Genomic DNA, 20,614 nt, shown 5'->3' with positions numbered 1-20,614 from the left:
AATTCATTGTCCTGTACGGATGAGACCACCACGTCACTGTTGTCTGCAACCACCGAGGACTTCTCTTCTTTCCAGGTTCTTTTCAAAAGTCACAACTGACTTGAACAACCCCATGGAGGATACACAGCACAAACTCACAAATATCCTCCAGGCAACACCTTCTGCAAAAATTGCCCTGCCAATCAACCTAGCCAAACTCGAACCTGCCAAGATCTTATGGCAAACACCTGCCTCAATTCCACCTACCTGTAAAAAGGCAGACCAGAAGCATTATGTCCCACCTAAGGGCTCAGAATTTCTGTTTACTCATCCACCACTGAACTCACTGGTAGTGGACACGACTCAGCAGAGGAATACACAACAAAACCATTCTGTGTTGTCTGATAAGAACAATAAAGACTTGACTCACTGGGGGAAAAAAGTGTGTGCCTCAGCCATGCTACAAATGAGAGCAGCTAACTATGCTGCACTCCTCAGCAAATATGACAAACAATTATGCAAAGTTCAACACCTTTATTGATGACAATTAAAAAGCACAACTTAAAGCGATTGTTGCAGCAGGCCAGGCAATATCATGAACAGCCCTGCAAGTAGCCTTGGACGCAGCTGATACAGCTACAAGAACAGCCACGGCAGTTGTCATGCGATGAACCTCATGGTTCAATTCATTGACCTTTCCTTGGCAAATCCAAACATCAGTTGAGGACCTGCCGTTCAAGGGTGAGAAGCTCTTCTCATCAAAAACCAACAATGTCCCCCACTCACTGAAGGACTCCAAGGCAACAGTATGCTCGCTGGGAATCCAGACACCTCAAACAAGACAGTACAGATATCAGCCTAACCAAAGACCAAGATACCCACAGTCTACATACCACTACCAAAGGCAAGACAACCCACCATATCAACAAAGTGGGCATAACAGACAACAATGGCGACAGTACCAAATCAGTACTTCCAGCCACCCATCCCAGCCAAATAAGCAAATTTTGAGACATTGGTCAAAAGACTGAAAACCACATTACCTCCTCCAGAGCTCCTAAATATGATCAAACCCTTTAATTATCGCCTGCTGCCATTTCTTGACAAGTAGCACGCCTTCACATCTGACAAGTGGGTGATACAGACAATCTCCTCGGGGTACACCATCCCTTTCTTTTCTCTCCCTCCCCCCACCCACCTAGTCCTTCTTTAGGGACTCCTCTCACGAGATCATACTGCAGCAAGAGGTGGATCACCTTCTGCAACTAGGAGCCATAGAACCAGTTCTGCAGGAGTTCCATAGAACTGGCTTCTACTCCCATTATTTCCTCACAGAGGAAAAAACTGTTGGGTGGTGCCCAGTTCTTAACCTGAGGGTGCTAAATAAATTCATCAAAAGACAAAAATTCAAAATGGTCACACTGGCTGCCTTTATCCTCGCTCTGGAACTTGGCGATTGGTTTTTGTCTCTCGACCTACAAGATGCATACTTTCATGTGTCCATACGACCCACTCAAAGACGTTTTCTCCATTTTACCCTAGGTTTGCAACACTACCAATATACAAAATGCAGGACAATGTAGCACTTTAAAGACTAACAAGATGGTTTATTAGATGATGAGTTTTCGTGGGCCAGACCCACTTCCTCAGATCAAATAGTGGAAGAAAATAGTCACAACCATATATACCAAAGGATACAATTAAAAAAAATGAACACATATGAAAAGGACAAATCACATTTCAGAACAGGAGGGGGATGCAGGGGGGGGAGGAAGGAAGGTAAGTGTCTGTGAATTGATGATGTTAGAGGTGGGGAGAGTGGGATGTTTGTGAATTAATGGTATTAGAGGTGATAATTGGGGAAGTGATCTTGAAGCTATATAGCTTCCCCAATTATCACCTCTAATACCATTAACTCACAAACATCCCACTCTCCCCACCTCTATCATCATCAATTCACAGACACTTTCCTTCCTTCCTTCCTCCCCCCCCCCCCCCCCCCCCCCCCCGCATCCCCCTCCTGTTCTGAAATGTGATTTGTGAGTGGATGTTTTCAGCAAACTATTCCCAGTATCTAAGATCTTTCTGAAGTGGTAACATTTCTTCTTCCCTGAGACTTTCACTCTCAACAGCACAAAGGCTGCGTCACCGGGGACAGAACTGTTTTATTGTGTCCTGGAAAGCCTCATCTATGTATTGCTCTGCCTTCCTTAGATCCTCCAATTCAGCCACCATGGTCTCCGAAGCCCATACAAGGTCACTGAGGGCCAGGAGCTCCTTGCACCTGTGTATAGGGCAGGTAATCATACATGCTATACTGGATGCAATGAATAGGCTAGCCCCTGTTTTTGGTGATGGCCTTCTTCCTACCTTCTTCTTTTAATCCCAGAGCTTACCCTTTTTTAAGTTTTTTTTTTTTTTTTAAATCAGGTTGTTTTGCTTTCATTTTAAAGAAGCTTAAATACTGTTAAGTGTTCAGTGTATCTAGCTTTTCTAAGGGCACATCTACACTACGTGCAAGAACTCAGACTTCTGCAATTGCAAATGTGACTTTCTGACATTTAAAATTTAGTTTAATAAAATGTGCTATTGTGTTGGTGCGTGTGATTTACTTATAATTCCTTATGTCATGCTATCCTTATGTCAAGTACAAGTTCAACCATTGGTCTGGGCCTTTCGGATGGTGCTGGAGGCTGGGAGTAGAGCTGCTAAAGCAGGGGTCTTAACTGAATTTTCCATAGGGCCAGTCCTCAACCCAGATCCCTGAACCGAAATGTAGCAAGTTATCTGAGCTAAAGAAGATGAAATTCAATCAGGAGTAATGTAAAGTACTCCATTTAGGAAGGAACAATCAGTTTCACACATGGACACAGTGACAAGGAGGTGTATTTTAAAATATAAAACTGTTATAAGACATAAATAGGAACATTTTAGTTTTCATTTCAACAGTTTTGAAATAGCAAACATCTGCACATACTGTCAGTCACAGAGGGGTAGTGATGTTAGTCTGTAACTTAGATAGTTATTAATACTTTTTCTGTATTGAACTATAGAGCAACTTCTCTAGTTCTCATAAATCAGAAGTCTTATTTGCAGAAAACTTTTCATAATTACTATACAATGTACATGTTAGATGCATAACAGGCCTATGCATACTGTTTATTCTCATCAGTCAGGTTTTCTTCACTGATTCCCTGTGGAATCATAGAATACTAGGACTGGAATGGAGCTTGAGAGGTCATCGAGTTCAGTCCCCTGCCCTCATGGCAGGACCCAGTACTGTCTAGACCACACCGATAGACATTAATCTAACCTACTCTTAAATATCTCCAGAGATGGAGATTCCACATCCTCCCTAGGCAATTTATTCCAGTGTTTAACCACCCTGACAGTTAGGAAGTTTTTCCTAATGTCCAACCTAAACTTCTCTTGCTGCAGTTTAAATCCATTGCTTCTTGTTCTATCCTCAGAGGCCAGGAAGAACAATTTTTCTCCCTCCTTCTTGTGACACCCTTTTAGATACCTGAAAACCGCTATTGTATCCCCTCTCAATCTTCTCTTTGCTGAACTAAACAAGCCCAATTCTTTCAGTCTTCCTTCATAGGTCATGTTCTCTAGACCTTTAATCATTCTTGTTGGTTTTCTCTGGACCTTCTCCAATTTCTCCACATCTTTCTTGAAATGTGGTGCCCAAAACTGGACACAATACTCCACCTGAGGCCTAACAAGCGCAGAGTAAAGCGGAAGAATGACTTCTCGTGTCTTGCTTACAACACACCTGTTAATGCAGCCCAGAATCATGTTTGCTTTTTTTGCAACAGCATCACACTGCTGACTCATATTCAGCTTGTGGTCCACTATAACCCCTAGATCCCTTTCTGCCATACTCCTTCCTAGACAGTCGCTTCCCATTCTGTATGTGGGAAACTGATAGTTCCTTCCTAAGTGGAGCACTTTGCATTTGTCTTTATTAAACTTCATCCTGTTTACCTCAGACCATTTCTCCAATTTGTCCAGATCATTTTGAATTATGACCCTATGCTCCAGATTAGTTGCAACCCCTCCCAGCTTGGTATCATCTGCAAACTTAATAAGCGTACTCTCTATGCCAGTATCTAAATCATTGATGAAGATATTGAACAGAGCCGGTCCCGAAACAGACCCCTGCGGAACCCCACTTGTTCTACCTTTCCAGCAGGATTGTGAACTGTTAATAACTACTCAGAGTGGTTATCCAGCCAATGCAGGGCACACGTGCCCACATCTCTCAAAAGTCACACTGCACCTTAGATAAGTAATACACGAGAAAATCAAATAAAAACAACAGTTATACACAATTTTCACTAAAGGGTAAACATTACAAAATAACCTTTTCTGGCTTGGAGGCCATGTACAAATGAGAAGCAAAAACCCCCCAAACGCTCACTGGTGCGGCCACTGACTGGAAAGACACGTCCCGCATTCCCTTCATGCAGGAGAACCGGGGTGGGGCGGGATCAGGCCGGTATAGTCTGTGGTGGTGGCAAGAGGCCCACACGGATTCCTCGATGCTGTGGGGCGCTCTGAGCCGTGGGGGAATCCGGGGCTGCATCCGGCCCAGGCTCCCCTGGCTGCCCAGATTACCGTCCTGAGGCCGAGGGGTGCGGGGTTCCCTAGGGCCGGGCTGGGGCGGCTGACCCGCTCCCCGCGCGCTGCTCTAATGGCGCTCCTGACAGCACGGGGCGGGGAGCAGTTAACGGTTGGAACCGGGACACGCCCCCCTCCCCGCTCCGCGTGGCTGTGCGCGCGCAGGCTCCGCCCCTGGCGGGGGCCACTGGCAGCCGCGCCCGCTCGCCTGCAGAGGGCGACCTGGGCCCAGCCTCAGGGCGGGCGGGCCGGAGCCGAGGTGGCTCTGGCGGGGGAGGGAGCGCGCATCGCAGCCGGCCAGCGGCCGCCGTTCCCCCGCCCGCAACGCGCCGCTTGAGCGCGGCCCCTCGGGCGCCGGGCCTGCACGAAAGGGCTGCAAGGGCCTCAGCCCCTTCAAGCGTCGGCCAGGGCGCGGGCTTCATCCGAGCTGCTGCGCATGCGCCGCGTCCCGGCTTGCCCCGAAGCAGCACCGTGCGCGGGGGAGCGGCTCGCCACGCCCCTCTGGCCCGGCCCTGCCCTTTCTGGCTCCGCCCATTCCTCACCCTCCGCGGCCGGGCTCTAGGAGAGCTCAGCCCGGCCTGGCCCCGCCCATTTCCCCGCGGCCGCCAGCCGGTCCAGAGCGGGGGTGGAGTCTCCCGTGGGGGAGCTGCTGCGGTGCCAGCCCCGCCCCTCGGCGCCGAAGAGACGCTCTTGCCGCGCGCTCTATGGTGCTCGCTGCGGCGAGCCCGGCTCTTGCCCCGGTTCCGCTTCCGGGTCGCGCGGCGGCGGCTGCGGCGGCGATGTCGGACTCGGAGAGCGAGGAGGAGGCGGAGGGCGGCCGCGCCGGGCCCTTCTCCCTGGCCGGCTTCCTCTTCGGCAACATCAACGAGGCGGGGCAGCTGGAGGGGGAGAGCGTCCTGGACAAAGTGAGGCGCGGCGGGCGCTATGGGGGGGGGCGGCGGACGCTGTGGGGGGGGGGGGCGGGGCGCGGGGGGGGCTGGGGGGGCGGCGCTGTGGGGGGGGGCGGGGGGACTGGGGGCGGCGGGCGGGGGGGCTGGGGGGGGGGGCGGCGGGCGCTGGGGGGGGGCGGCGGGCGCGGGGGGCTGGGGGGGGCTGTGGGGGGGGGCGGCGGGGCGGGGGGGGGGGCGGGGCGGCGGCGCGGTGGGGGGGGGCGGCGGGCGCGGCGGGGACTGGGGGGCGGGGCCTGGGGGTTGCGGACGCTGGGGGGGGCGGCGGGGGACGCGCTGATGCTCTGCTCTTGCAGGAGTCGAAGAAGCACCTGGCTGGGCTGGGCGCGCTGGGGCTGGGCAGCCTGATCACTGAGCTGACCGCTAGCGAGGAGGAGGCGGCGGAGCCCGAGGGCGCGCAGCTGGACGAAGAGGGTGAGGCCGGGCGCCTGGGCGGTGGGGGGCTGGTAGGAGGGCCGATGCTTTGCTGCTTCTCCCCCCCCCACGGAACCCGCTTTCCTTGATGGCCCTGCTTGTGCCTGGGCCCACTAAGTTCGGGCGCAAGCTGTCCTGTGCCTCGCTAGGATGGGCACTTAAGCCTAGGAACGGCTCGCTAGGGACTGGTGACCATGGGCGGTCACTGGTTGCCAAGTACGAGCAACTTCCATGGGAGTCGTGGATGCTCAGGTGGCTGCTGAGGCCGCTCTCCCTAGGCACTACCAGCAGTCTTATGAGGAAGAGGGAGAAAAATCACTTTTTCCTCTCCTTCAACCCTCTGCCCCAGGTCACAACCCTAACCCTCTGCACCCCAGTCTCCTGCCCCAGGCCCCAAACCAAACCCTGACATCTCTATCCTGCCCATGACTAAACACCCTCCCAGACCCTTAACCCTCTCCTGCACCCCTCTTCCAGATCAAAATCCTCTTCTGCACCCATATCCTATTTCCCTGCCCCAGGTTCCAGCCCTAATCCCTGCGCTCCTTCCTATACTCCACATCAGTTCACAACCCCATCCTTGACTCTGTACCCCCTCCTGTACCCATCTTCCAGGTCGGAATCCTTTCCTGAAGTCATAACCCCTCCTGGACCCTGTACCACAATCCGCTACACTGGGATAACTTCTTCACCCTTCATCCCAGATCCTGCACCTCTTCCGTTAATATAAAGTGGCCCTTGACCACTTGCCAAATTCTTGGAGTACTCCCCCCATTAAAAATGATTGTCCACCTCTGGTCTGGTGGAGGTTGGTCCTGTCATGAGTGCAGGGGGCTGGACTTGCGGATCTCTTGAGGTTTCTTTCCAGTTCCATGATATCTATGATTCTGTCAAGGTTTTTAGAGCAGCCTTAGTTCTGGCATTTCTTAACTTACATGAACTTGACTTTGGCAATCCCACTAACGTTTAAGAGTTCTTAATTTCATTTCCTAATTTTTGAAAAAGTGAATATTCACAACTGTAGCAATGCCCCATCATGCATCAGCAGCAGTGTGAACCTTGAATCATCAGCCTTCCAGCATAGACTTCTTGAGCTTCAAAACTATTTACATTAGTTGTCAGCAGCAGAAGACTATTCATAGTAGAGATGTAAAATTTTGCTAACTGGTTAAGCATGTTTAAACAGTTACCACTTAAATGTGGGTGGGTGGCCGGGGGTTGCTCCAGCCCAGCTGGGTTCGGGTGCTCCCCCCCCCCCCCGCTGCAGCTGGAGCGCCCTACCTGCGGTGTGCTGGGCTGGATCCCCCGCCCCCCCCGACCATGGTGCCCTTGCTGGATTGGAGCAGCCCAGTGTCCCATCGGACAGGTGGCTGCTCCCGCCCACCAGTTAACCATAATTGGTAAGGATTATCTGGTAAGGGAGATGTTTACCAGTTAATCATTCACATCTCTAGTTCACAGATGTGTACGTAACACAATGAAACCGTTATTTTATAAGTAAGTAAATCCATTTTACAGGCAGCATATCAAAGGACAAAGATATGTTATTTCTGAGTGGCAGCATGCAATCGACAGGATTTGTTTGCAGCGATAGTTATTTTCCCAGCTCTTGTAACCTCTCAATGGGATATGGAGTTTTGTTTCATGGTCTGCTTCCCAGGTGGTACACTTAACTGTGGGTCAAGGAGCCTTTCCCAACAGCTTAAAGCTTTGTCAGGTCTGAACAGATTATCACAAGGCTGGCACATGGCATTTCCCTGACACCAATGATCAGTCTTCCAAATTTCAAAGTCTTTCTGCCAACCATGAAGGTGTTTGAGCTCTTGGGGAGGGGGAGGAAAAAAAGACAAAACATTTTTAGAAAGTAAAATATCAGGCTACCTTAATATAGAGCAGAGGTTGGCAACCTTTCAGAAGTGATGTGCCAAAATTTATCTTATTTACTTCTATTTATAGATCAGTGTGCTGGGGAGGGAGTGATGGAGCTCTTTGGGCACTCTGGGTCTGATGACCATATTTTCTGAACCAGTTGCAATGTGTGAACTTTCTCATGTTTATCAAACTTTATTTTAAATGAAATAAAATATTAATATATTTACGACCAACACACAAAGTTTAAATGTTTTCTTTGACAGGATGGGAGACCTTTTTTGTGGCAGGGGCCACTACCCTACAAAAAAATTGGTTGGGGACCACACAAGTGAGAAGCAAAAAAACTCCTCAAAACCCCCAATCCTCACAGATGTGGTCCCCAACAGAGACACCTCATTCTTCTCGTGCTTCAACCCCAAGGGGTGAGGGGAAGGGACGGGGAGGATTGAGGTTCAGAGCTTCCCATATTCCAGATTTACTTTTCTGGGGTTCCAGAATTAGTGGATTTTGTGGACTCCCTTAGGGTTTCAGGTGGGAACAAAAATTTGGGGTTCAGTGTGTGAGACAGGGCTATCAGCGAGTGGACTAGTATGGGGGTGCAGAATCTGGGCGGGAGGTGGGATGTGGAAGGAGGAGAGAGTGGAAGCTCTGGGTGGGAGGTAGGGTATAGAAGCAGGCTGGGTGTAGGTGTCTGGTCGGGAGAGGGAATGGGAGTAATGGTGGATGATGGAGCAGAGTGGGGTAGGTGTCTGGCTGGGGGGAGGTACAGGAGCAAGGGAGGGTGCAGGGGTAGGATGTTTGGCCAGGAGAGAGGATGCGGGATGGGGTTTGGGGTAGGGTGTCTGCAGGGAGGATGCAGGTTTGGGGTAGGGTGTTTGGGGTAGGAGGGAGGATGCAGGAGCGAGGGAGGGTGTTGGAGCAAGCTGGGAGTGTGGGGCCTTGGCAGGGGGGATGGGAGTGAGTGAGGGGAATTGCGGTGTGGAGGTCTGGGCATGAGCGGGGATGCTTAAGAACATAAGAATGGCCATACTGGGTCAGACCAAAGGTCCATCCAGCTCAGTATCCTGTCTACAGACAGTTGCCAATACCAGATGCCCCAGAGGGTGGGATCACAACAGGTAATTCTCACATGATCCTCCCCTGTCACCCATCTCCAGAGAAACAGAGGCCAGGGACACCATTCCTACACATCCTGGCTAATAGCCATTGATGGACCTAACCTCCATGAATCTATCTAGCTCTTTTTTGAACTCTGTTAAAGTCCTAGCCTTCACCACATCCTCTGGCAAGAAGTTCCAGAGGTTGACTGTGCGCTGAGTGAAGGAAAAACTTTTTTGTTTTAAACCTGCTGCCTATTAATTTCATTTGGAGACCCCTAGTTCTTACATTGTGGGAATGAGTAAATAACTTTTCCTTATTTGCTTTTTTCCGCACCAGTCATGATTTTATGTCTTACCTGGCTTTGCACCCCTTGCAGTGGGGAAAGCCTCTGGACAGTGCTGCTGGGGTGGGAATGGGAAAGGAATGTCAGCCCCGCCCTCCTACACACAGCAGGGATCCTACCACAGTGCAGGGGTGTGTGTGAAGAAACCCCAACCTTCCCTGCCAAATGCAGCTTGCTGCCACTCCCCCGGTGGGGTGGGGGGCAAAAGAGCGGCAGTGCACAGAGCGCACCTGCCGAGAGGGCCCCGCCCCACAGCGTCCCAGCTGGATTTTGCGCTGCCACTGCCAGGGCTAAGGTGCAGTTCCAAGGCATGGAGGTCCTGGAGCAGCTTTGCAGGGTTTTACTTTGGACTCCAGTGGGACCCCCTGTACCAACAAATGGGTTGGAGGAGAGGCGGCGTTGGCGTGTCCAGACTGGGGCCCCAAGTGCCAGAGGCAATCCTGCTGGGGGAGAGTGCAGTGCGCAGTGGTGGGGCAGTGGGTGGCTGAGTTACCGGCTGCCCAGTGGCAACGCTCCAATGGAGCTGCCTACATTCTCTGTGGCAGGGGAGAGGGGAGGAGGCTGCTGTACTGTGTGAGGAGGAATGGCAGTGCACACAGCCATTTCTTGGCCGCTTTTTCCCTGCAAGCCAGTGTCCCCATCAAGTGCTGAAATGTCCGGTGGGACTTTGAGACATTTCACTGCTTGTTGGGAACACTGGGACAGTGTTTAAAATTGGGACAGTCTAGTATAGTCAGCGTACAGATCCAGTAGGGAGGCTCGTGTGCCAGTGAAAGTCAGCACGCATGCCTTAGGTTGCGGACCCTTGTTACAGAGATTGCATCTTTTCCTCCTATAAAATAGAACATAGCTTGCAATGGAAAGAAAGTGCAACAGGAAGAAGGTGGGGTAGATGGGTGGAGAAGTCAGGAAGGACCAAGATAAGAGGAGGTAAGACGTGGTTACACGTCATTAAAATTCATATCCCAACAAGTCTTTCTTTTTCCTCAGGCTGGGTTAAGAGTACAGAGGATGCTGTTGATTACTCTGACATTAATGAGGTGGCTGAAGATGAGAGCCGCAGATACAGGCAGGCGATGGGAACCCTTCAGCCAATTCGAAGACCAGGTAATTGGGGGTAGTAGGAGTATACCTGGACAAAATGATGATCAGTTAATGGTATGTCGCTGTGGGGCAGATTTGAGAGTGGTTGTTCTCTAATTGTTACCCTGCCTTGGGGCAGATAAATGGCGTAGGTATCGAATAATGCACATAATCCCTTTTTTCAGGGCTGCAAAGCAGAACTGTTCAACATAATCTCTATAGAGTCATTTTTTTTCTCCCCCTGACCCAGGTTCTTCTGCAATATCCTACTGTGTCCTTGTAGATATTCCTGTAAATTGAGTTGTCCATTGGTCTTTGATCTAAACAAAGGGTAGGCCACAGGCTGTTACATGATTCCTGGTCTCAGACCTGTTGCCTGGGAGACAGTCAAATAGTCACAGGAGGGGGACTAAGGACACATTTATAGGATTATCCCAACCTATGACACCCTCTTCTCTTTCTCCCTATTTCCTTTCCCTAGCATTCTTGTTTAGGGGCTGCTGCCCATTATGTAGTAGGCATCTTCATCTAAGTGCAGTAGGCATTTTCAGCTGCAACTTTCACCATTTATAATGGGGGCAAGCCTGGCCTCTCTGCTTATTCTGTGGGGACTAGCACAGGAGGTCCTTGTCCATAAGGTACAGTGTTTGAACCATCTGCTATTTTCTTCTATTTTATTGTCATTATGATTGAGTAACTCTTTTCTGTCTTGTATAGGAACTTTCTACCTCCTCTTCCATCAGTCAGGAGCAGGAAATTAGGAATGTTGCATTAATGTAGAGGTTTTGCCATGCAACTTCTTGCTGCTTTGGTTGAGGTTCCAGCTCTGTAAACTTGAGTAAGGGAAGTGATGGCGGAATGTGTGTGTGTTTTTTTTTTTAAACATTTTCAGTTCTAGCTGTCCTTTTTTCCTGTTCCAGTAGGTCTCATTTCAAGCCCTGATCTTGTAAATGGTTGAGAGCAGGGAAACCACATTGTGGCTGCTTTGGTTGATCTATTTGAGAATCTGGAAGGGTAGTTGTACTGAGTTAATGCTTAGACAGGGTCCTTTCAATGGTTTGGGGTGGAGGTTAGACAGTTTGTGGTATTGAAAAAGGGGTGTCTGGGCATCCTTGAAATGGATTAACATATTTAGCTTTTTTTTAAACAGGGGATAGGTCCATCCGTGACTTTTAGCCAAAATGGTAAAGGATGTAATCACATAGGTCGAGGTCCCTTATCACCAATTACCAGAAGCTGGGAGTGGATTAATTTGATGACTGCCCTCTTCTGTTCATTCCCTCTGATGCAGCTGTCACTGGCCACTGCCAGAGACCATACTGGGCTGAATGGATCAGTGATCTGAAGGTGATTGTCTCTTTTTGACTGATTAGATGGAGATGAGGATGATTATGATGCAGACTGTGAAGATATTGATTCTAAGCTGATGCCGCCTCCGCCTCCACCACCAGTAAAGAGAGAGGATGAAAAAGATGCAACTGCTCCTGGTGAATAAGGGTTTTCCTTTTCTATCTGAAACTTGTAGGAAGAATCTGGAAGTTGAGTGACAGGATGCAGACATCAAGGATTCAAGCATTTCTGTGCAGTGGCTTTATATACTGTAGCATGTTTGGGATCTTGTCAAAGATCTGTACTGCAGTTTGGATCTGAAGCTGGGTAATGGCCAATTACGCTGCTTTGTGGTAACTGGCTCTTATCTGCTATATATTTGAGAGACTCCATCTGTGAGACTGTTCAAGAACTCCTCCTAAACAGTAAGAGTTAGGACCACAAAATTTGGTAGGCAGCTTCCTCTTGTCCTAACTTAAAGCAACATCAGAATTTGGTTGTGCTAGGATAATGGGACTTGGAATTTGATCCTTTTTCATAAACCATAAAGGGGGAGGGGTCTACTAACAGGCAGATTTTTCTATTGCAGAATGACTATGGGGGGCGGGTGCCGCATAAGAGAGGGTATGTCTACATTGCATTCCTTCTTTGAGAGAGGAATGCAAATGCAGACAAGCGAAATTGCAAACGAAGCACGGATTTGAATTTCCTGTGCTTCATTTGCATAAACCCGTCCGGCCGCTTTTCCGAAATGGCATATTTCGAGAAAACAAATGTGGTTCACATGGGGTTATTTTGAAAAGAAACCCTTCTTTCCAAATAACCCTTACTCCTAATTAGTAAGGGTTATTTTATTTTTGAAATAACCCCGCATAGACCACGTTTGTTTTCTCGAAATATGCTATTTCGGAAAAGCGGCCGGCTGCAATTATGCAAATGAAGCATGAGAAATTCAAATCCGTGCTTCATTTGCAATTTCACTTGTCTGCATTTGCCTTCCTCTCTCAAAGGAGGAATGCAATGTAGACATACCCAGAGTGGCCATCTGAGGGTGGCGCTTTAGATCTTTCTGACCAGCATATGTAGTTCAGTTTCCTATGCTGGCTAGCTGCCACATTGGCTGCGCAGCTGTTGCTGTCCTGGCTGGCTATGGAAATCGGCCAGCCTCCTGCATCCCTCCTGCCCCAGCACATCTCCCAACCATGACTCCTGAGCCTCTCCTCAGCCCCCCAACCCTAAGTCCTGTACTCCTACACTCTAGCCCCCTGTCCTGAGCCCCTCCTTAATGACTCTAACAATATGCTAATATACAGGGTTCGACAATCTATTTAATCTACTCGCCCGGGGCGAGTAGATTACATTCCGGAAGAGCTGGGTTCGGGCGATCTGTGCATGCGCAGAACGCCAGACAGCGCGGCTAGTGAGTGGGGCTTGGCGAGCCCTTCTAATATAAAATGGAGTAAAAGATGTTATAACACTTAACAGTAATGTTCAGATTGATAATCAAACTACCCTGCCTCTGTGTTGCCTTTTCTCTCAGTGAGGGGACTGGGAGTTGCAGGGGCGATCTAGGGATGCACTGAAAGACTAACTTGGAACAGGAATCCATAAGTATAAAATATGGAGGCTTAGATTCCGTATAACTTAAGATCAGGAAACAATGCTTTTGGAGCTGTGCTGCGGACAGAGAGGAAACTTGTTCATAAGATTTTTGCTCTATTGTAGTTTCTGAAGATGGAGATGGTATCATTCTGCCGTCGATCATCGCTCCATCCTCTGCTACTTCTGAGAAGACGGATTTCAGCAGTTCTTCTGATTCTGAGTCTGAAATGGGACCCCAAGATGCAAGGCAGGCAGAATCTAAGGAAGGGAAACTGACGCTGCCTCTTGCAGGAATAATGCAGCGAGATGCTACCAAACAGTTGCCGAATGTTACCGAGCTGTTCCCAGAATTCCGCCCTGGCAAGGTATTGTATGTGTTGGGGACCACATCCAAGGGGAAATGATGGAAACTCTCAAGTGGGACAATCCAGCCATGCCGGTAAATGTGTGCTGGTCAAGTGAGAGGGGCTAGGTGACAGTCATCTCCATCTCTGATATCTTTGTGCCAGTGTGTTGGCTGTCATCAGCAACTGCTTTCAATTGGGGGCTGAGTAGTGATTGTCCTGCTCTAAGGAGAGTCTCCTAGAGATGTTTGTGCAAATGATATTTTTCCATATATGTTTTGCCCTACTGTCGAGGCTTGGTGCACAGATTTCAAAGCACTTTGTGAGTGGGGGGAGAGTACACGTCTCCCAGTTTACAGGTGAATCGTTGAAGTAGTCACAGCCTTATGCACCCATCGTAGAATACTAGGACTGGAAGGGACCTCGAGAAGTCGAGTCCAGTCTCCTGCCCTCATGACAGGACCAAATACTGTCTAGACCATCCCTGATAGACAATTATCTAACCTACAGGCAGTCCTCGGGTTATGTACAAGATAGGGACCGTAGGTTTGTTCTTAAGTTGAATTTGTATGTAAGTCGGAACTGGCGTCCAGATTCAGCCGCTGTTGAAACTGATGAGCAGCGGCTGAATCGGACACGCCTGGGGCAGAGCAGCTGGAGTGCTGCTGGGTTGGTCTGGTAGTGCCGACCCTTGGCGCGGCGGGACCAACCCGGCAGCACCCCAGCTGCTCTACCCCAGGCGTCCCCAAGTCAGCCACTGCGGAAACTGATCAGCGGCTGATTCCAGGAAGCCCGGGGCAGAGCAGCTCTGCCTCGGGCTTCCTGTAGTCAGCTGCTGGTCAGTTTCAGCAGCGGCTGACTTGGGGATGCCTGGGGCAGAGCAACTGGGGTGCTGCTGGGTTGGTCCAGTAGCGCGGCACCTCGGCACTGTGGGACCAACCCGGCAGCCCCCCAGCTGCTCTACCCCAGGCTTGGGCTAGAAAAGCCTGGTCTGCTGGGGGGGAAGGCGCACTAGCTGGGCCCCCCCCCAGCAGACCAGGGAGATGTGGAGCAGCTTTTCTCGCCGCAGAGGATGCGGGCAGCGGGACCACGCCGCGTTTCGGCGGTCCCGCCGCCCGCATCCTTCGCGGTGAGAAAAGCCGCTCCGCGTCTCCCTGGTCTGCTGGGGGGAAGCGCCCCCTGTGCCGCCAGAGGTGGCGACAGTGGGGGAGGCACTCCGCACTAGCTGGGCCCTCCCCCCCCGTTTGTAATTAGGGGTCCGACTTAAGTCGGACTGACGTAACCCGGGGACTGCCTGTACTCTTAAATATCTCCAGAGATGGAGATTCCACAACCTCCCTGGGCAATTTATTCCAGTGTTTACCCACCCTGACAGGGACTTTTTCCTAATGTCCAACCTAAACCTCCCTTGCTGCAGTTTAAGCCCATTGCTTTTTGCTATATCCTCAGAGGCCAAGATGAACAATTTTTCTCCTTCCTCCTCATATGACGCCCTTTTAGATACCTGAAAACTGCTATCATGTCCCCCCTTAATCGTCTCTTTCCTAAACTAAACAAACCCAATTCTTTCAGCCTTCCTTCATGTTCTCTAGACCTTTAATCATTCTTGTTGTTGTTCTCTGGACCCTCTCCAATTTCTCCACATCTTTCTTGAAATGTGGTGCCCAGAACTGGACACAACACTCCAACTGAGGCCTAACAAGCGCAGAGTAGAGTGAAAGAATGACTTCTCGTGTCTTGCTCACAACACACCTGTTAACGCCTCCCAGAATCATGTTTGCTTTTTTTGCAACAGCATCACACTGCTGACTCATATTCAGCTTGTGGTCCACTATAAGCCCTATATCCCTTTCTGCCGTACTCCTTCCTAGGCAGTCGCTTCCCATTCTGTATGTGTGAAACTGATTGTTCCTTCCTAAGTGGAGCACTTTGCATTTGTCTTTATTAAACTTCATCCTGTTTACCTCAGACCATTTCTCCAATTTGTCCAGATCATTTTGAATTATGACCCTATGCTCCAGATTAGTTGCAACCCCTCCCAGCTTGGGATCATCTGCAAACTTAATAAGCGTACTTCCTATGCCAATATCTAAATCCTTGATGAAGATATTGAACAGAGCTGGTCCCAAAACAGACCCCTGCGGAACCCCACTTGTTATACCTTTCCAGCAGGATTGTGAACCATTAATAACTACTGAGTACGGTTATCCAGCCAGTTATGCACCTACCTTATAGTAGCCCCATCTAAGTTGTATTTGCCTAGTTTATGGATAAGAATATCATGCGAGACCATATCAAATGCCTTACTAAAATCTAGGTATACCACATCCACCGCTTCTCCTTTATCCACAGGACTCGTTATCCTATCAAAGAAAGCTATCAGATTGGTTTGACATGATTTGTTCTTTACAAATCCATGCTGGCTGTTCCCTATCACCTTGCCACCTTCCAAGTGTTTACAGATGATTTCATTAATTACTTCCTGTGTCCATTATCTTCCCTGGCACAGAAGTTAAACTAACTGGTCTGTAGTTTCCTGGGTTGTTCTTATTTCCCTTTTTGTAAATGGGCACTATATTTGCCCTTTTCCAGTCTTCTGGAATCTCTCCTGTCTCCCATGATTTTCCAAAGATGATAGCTAGAGGCTCAGATACCTCCTCTATCAGCTCCTTGAGTATTCTAGGATGCATTTCATCAGGCCCTGGTGACTTGCAGGCATCTGACTTTTCTAGGTGATTTTTAACTTGTTCTTTTTTTATTTTATCTTCTAAACCTACCCTCTTCCCACTAGCATTCACTGTTAGGTATTCCTTCAGACTTCTCGGTGGAGACTGAAACAAAGAAATAATTATGTATTTCTGCCATTTCCAAGTTTCCTGTTACTGTTTCTCCCTCTTCACTGACCAGTGGGCCTACCCTGTCCTTGGTCTTCCTCTTGCTTCTAATGAGCTTTTATTTGTCCGCTTCCACTTGCTTCTTGCTTCTGTCAGCTTCTTTCACAAATGTCTCTGCTCTTTGTTCCTGAACTAAGAGAATGTTCTCCCTGTATTGATTTGTAAGACCAGTACCTTTTCCTCATTTTAATTCCTCCTCAAGTCCTCCTGTGTCTGTGATTCCTGTAAGAAATCAGCTGATAGTAATGGCTAGGATGAGATGAAGTTGGGGTAATTTTAAGTAGCAAACTGTTTGTAGGTCCATAACTTCTTAGATTGCAAAGTCTTAGAGACGTGCTCCCTTGTCTTTGTGTTTGTACAGCACTTAGCACAAGGGAGGTCTTGATCCTGAATGGCTGCTGGACCCTCTTCTAGCTTAAGGCTACGTCTTAACTGCTAGTTCTTCTGGCAGAAAATATGCTAATGAGGGACTGATTAGCATGAGTCGCGATCTCATTAGTGTATTTTCTGCTGTTTCTTTTTGCACAAGGGGTTTTTGTGCAAAAAGCAGCAGTGTGGACGGGGTTTTATGCACAAAAACCCCATTTTGCCCAAGATCCTTATGCCTCTCTGGGACAAGTATAAGGATCTTGCGGAAAACGGAATTTTTGTGCAAAAAAACCCCGTCCACGCTGCTGCTTTTTGCACAAAAACCCCTTGCACAAAAAGAAGTGGCAGAAAATATGCTAATGCGATCACCACACATACTAATGAGTCCTTCATTAGCATATTTTCTGCCAGAAGAACTGGCAGTGAAGGCGTAGCCTAAATGTTTAACAGTGATGACGACCTAAAAAAGATCAGTGTAAGTAAAGCAGAAGAATTACTTGTCATGTCTTGCTACAACACTCTTGCTAATACATCTCAGTGTGTGGCTGCACTGCACGCTGCTTTTTTGCAACAGTGTTATGCTCTTCACAAATCTTTAGTTATTTTTCCACTATGAACCTCTGATCCCATTTGAGTCTGGAGCCTTTCTCTGAAAGTCTCCTTATCCTCATCCCTCTTACTTAGGATGCAAGTTATAGTTAGTCTTTGTACAGTTGACTTAAATGTGTAGTAAGTTTGGAATTGCTTTAAGACCTTGAACTTTTCAGTTGAGTTGACGTCTGTAACTTCTTTCCTTGATGTTTCCTAATTTTGGGGGAAGGGGGGGAAACATGGTTGAGTTGGTTTTAATTTATCAACTTACGAGTGTTTTTTTTCATATGATCACCTCTTCTATCTTGTCATCCCTGGTTACCAAAACCAAATCAAAATTGCGTTAACTTTTGTTGGTTCAGTGATTGAAGGAAACTCCCCTGTCAGGTTCCAGGAATAGCTGAGCACTACCGTTATTGGAAAAATGTATTCTAAGTGGATTGTGCTCACAAAAGCTCATGATACCATCTACATGTGGTGTTAGTCTTTAAGGTGCTTTTAAATGTATTTGGGAAGTTAGCCTCTAATACAAATACCAGGAATTGTCTTATATCTGAGACTGCCTGGGGTGGGTCTCTAAGAATGACCATACTGGGTCAGACCAAAGGTCCATCTAGCCCAGTATCCTGTCTGCTGACAGTGGCAAATGTCAGATGCCCCAGACGGAGGAATCACCAAAGATAATCCTCATGTGATCCCTCCCCTGTCTCCCACTTCCAGAGAAACAGAGGCTAGGGATACCATTCCTACCCATCCTGGCTAATAGCCATTAATAGACCTAACTGCCATAAATCTATCTAGCTCTTTTTTATCTCTGTTAAAGTTCTAGCCTTCGCTGCATCCTCTGGCACGGAGTTCCATAGGTTGACACTGCGCTGAATGAAGAAAAACTTCCTTTTGTTTGCTTGTTTAAACCTGCTGCCTGTTTTCATTTGGTGACCCCTAGTTCTTACATTGCGGGAATAAGTAAATTTTCCTTATTCACTTTTTTCATACCAGTCTTGATTTTATTAGATCTCTATCATATTCCCCCTTAGTCTCATCTTTTCTAAGATGAAAAGTCAAAAGTCTTTTTAATGTCTCTTCATAGGGCAACCGTTCCCAAACCTTAATCATTTTTGTTGCCCTTTTCTGAAACTTTTCCAACACCAGTATATCTTTTTGAGATGAGGTGACCACATCTGTACACAATATTCAAGATGTGGGCGTACCATGGTTTAATATAGAGGCAATAAGATATTTTCTGTCTTATTCTCTATCCCTTTTTTAATTACTCCTAACATTCTATTTGCCTTTTTGACTGCTGCTGCACACTGAGTGGATATTTTCAGAGAACTATCCACAACGACTCCAAGATCTCTCTTGAGTAGTTGTAGCCAAATTAGTTCCCATCATATTGAATATATAGTTGGGATTAATTTTTCCAATGTGCATTACTTTATATTTATCAACATGAATTTCATTTGCCATTTTGTTGTTCAATCACTTAGGTTGGTAAGATCTTTTTGAAGCTCTTCAGTCTGCTTTGGTCTTAACTACTTTGAGCAGTTTGGCATCATTTGCAAATTTTTCCACCTTATTGTTTACCCCCTTTTCTAGATGATTCATAAATAAGTTGAATAGGATTGGTCCCAGGACACTCTGGATAGAGTTAGCTAGTGGGGTGCCCCAACTCGGAAAACTGACCATTTATTCCTACCCTTTGTTTCCTGTCTTTTATCCTGTTATCAATCCATGAAAGGACCTTCCCTCTTATCCCATGACAACTTACTTTACGTAAGAGCCTTTGGTGAGGGACCTCGTCAAAGGCTTTCTAGAAATCTAAGTATACTATATCCAGTGGATCCCCCTTGTCCACATGTTTGTTGACCTCCTTCAAAGAACTCTAGCAGATTAGTAAGGCATGAGTTCCCTTAACAGAAACCCTGTTGACTTTCCCCCAACAAATTATATTCATCCATGTGTCTGACGGTTTTATTCTTTACTATAGTTTCAACTAATTTGCTTGGTACTGACGTTAGACTTACTGGTCTGTAATTGCCAGAATCTGCTCTAGAGCCCTTTTTAACTATTGGTGTGTCGGAACAGAATCTGAACACTGTATATGAAGCAGCAGAAGGATTTATTAACATGCAGCACTGGCAGCGTGTCACATGGCTTGTTAGGCTCAGTGAACGATGCCAAATAATAGGTTACAACTAATTATATAGGATGTTCAATGGGCAAATCAAGCGATGGCCCTGGGGCAGGGGGGAGAGATCCTGGACCTCCTGGATAGATGCTAATTGTGAGGCAAAATAAGGGTAATATCAAGTTACATAGTGTTTTCTACCCATAGATTACATAATACCTTACATCTAGTGTGACGGACCGGGCCGTGTCTGGGCACAGCTGAGGGTGTCCGCTCAACTCCGGGGCTCTTTACAGCTCCCAGACTGGTGACCTCTCCAAACTGGGCACAGACCAGTCCCACAGAGCGCTTCAGCTGCATGCCTGAAGCCTCATGAGCAAAACCCCTCCGACACCCCAGCAATATCTGTGCCCCAGATGGCCCCGGGCCTCATACACAGGTGGGGGGTCCTAGCACCCAATCCCACCTACCCCGAACAAGTTCTGTCCGGTTCCAAGAAACCAGCCACAGATCCCTGGTCAATTTACCCTTTGGACCTTACCCACAAATCACGCTGGGCCAATCCTTTAGCATCTAACAACTAAAGGTTTATTATCACAAGAAAGAAAAGCCTGAGAGTGAGGTTGTTAAAGGAATAGTACATTACATGCACCGAATCTCCCAGTCCTCGATGCAGGCTCTAGCAGAGATGTTACAGCTGCTGGTTTAAAAGTCCTTGTTGCACATCCTAGAATCAGGATGGGTTCACAGGTCTTTCTGGCTCTTGGATCCCTGCATTGCTGCTTCTGGGATGAAGTGCTGAGCTGAGAACCAAGAAGGAGACCACCACATGGCCTATTTATCCCTCCTTCCTGGTCTCCTCTTGGCTTATTCCTGTGCCCCTGCTGGTAGCTTTTAGGTCTGAGTGACCACTCATTCTTTAGGTGTGTCCTTGGCCCATTGAGTGCCATTGTCCCATAGGGCCTTGCTGATTAGCATGTCCATAGGCT

General features: G+C 48.2%; 1 protein-coding gene across 4 annotated transcripts in view; it reads left to right on the top strand.

Annotated features, from left to right (window-relative positions):
• The first annotated feature begins 4,769 nt into the window (after nucleotides 1–4,769).
• Nucleotides 4,770–20,614, top strand: part of TAF1 (TATA-box binding protein associated factor 1) — a 137,040-nt gene continuing 121,195 nt past the window's right edge. The window contains exons 1-5 of one of the 4 annotated variants that reach the window (XM_089781723.1): nucleotides 4,770–5,510; nucleotides 5,849–5,966; nucleotides 10,273–10,389; nucleotides 11,739–11,852; nucleotides 13,420–13,661. In XM_089781723.1, coding sequence (XP_089637849.1) covers nucleotides 5,310–5,510; nucleotides 5,849–5,966; nucleotides 10,273–10,389; nucleotides 11,739–11,852; nucleotides 13,420–13,661 — 792 coding nt within the window. In that variant the 5' untranslated portion in view covers nucleotides 4,770–5,309. The remainder of the gene's footprint in view (nucleotides 5,511–5,848; nucleotides 5,967–10,272; nucleotides 10,390–11,738; nucleotides 11,853–13,419; nucleotides 13,662–20,614) is intronic. The other 3 variants (XM_075917994.2, XM_075917992.2, XM_075917993.2) reach the window with 3 other exon arrangements.

This window comes from Pelodiscus sinensis, chromosome 13, assembly GCF_052426305.1.
Source record: "Pelodiscus sinensis isolate ZL-2025 chromosome 13, ASM5242630v1, whole genome shotgun sequence".
NCBI classification, from domain to species: domain Eukaryota; kingdom Metazoa; phylum Chordata; order Testudines; family Trionychidae; genus Pelodiscus; species Pelodiscus sinensis.
This window is presented reverse-complemented; position numbering and strand designations above follow the sequence as displayed.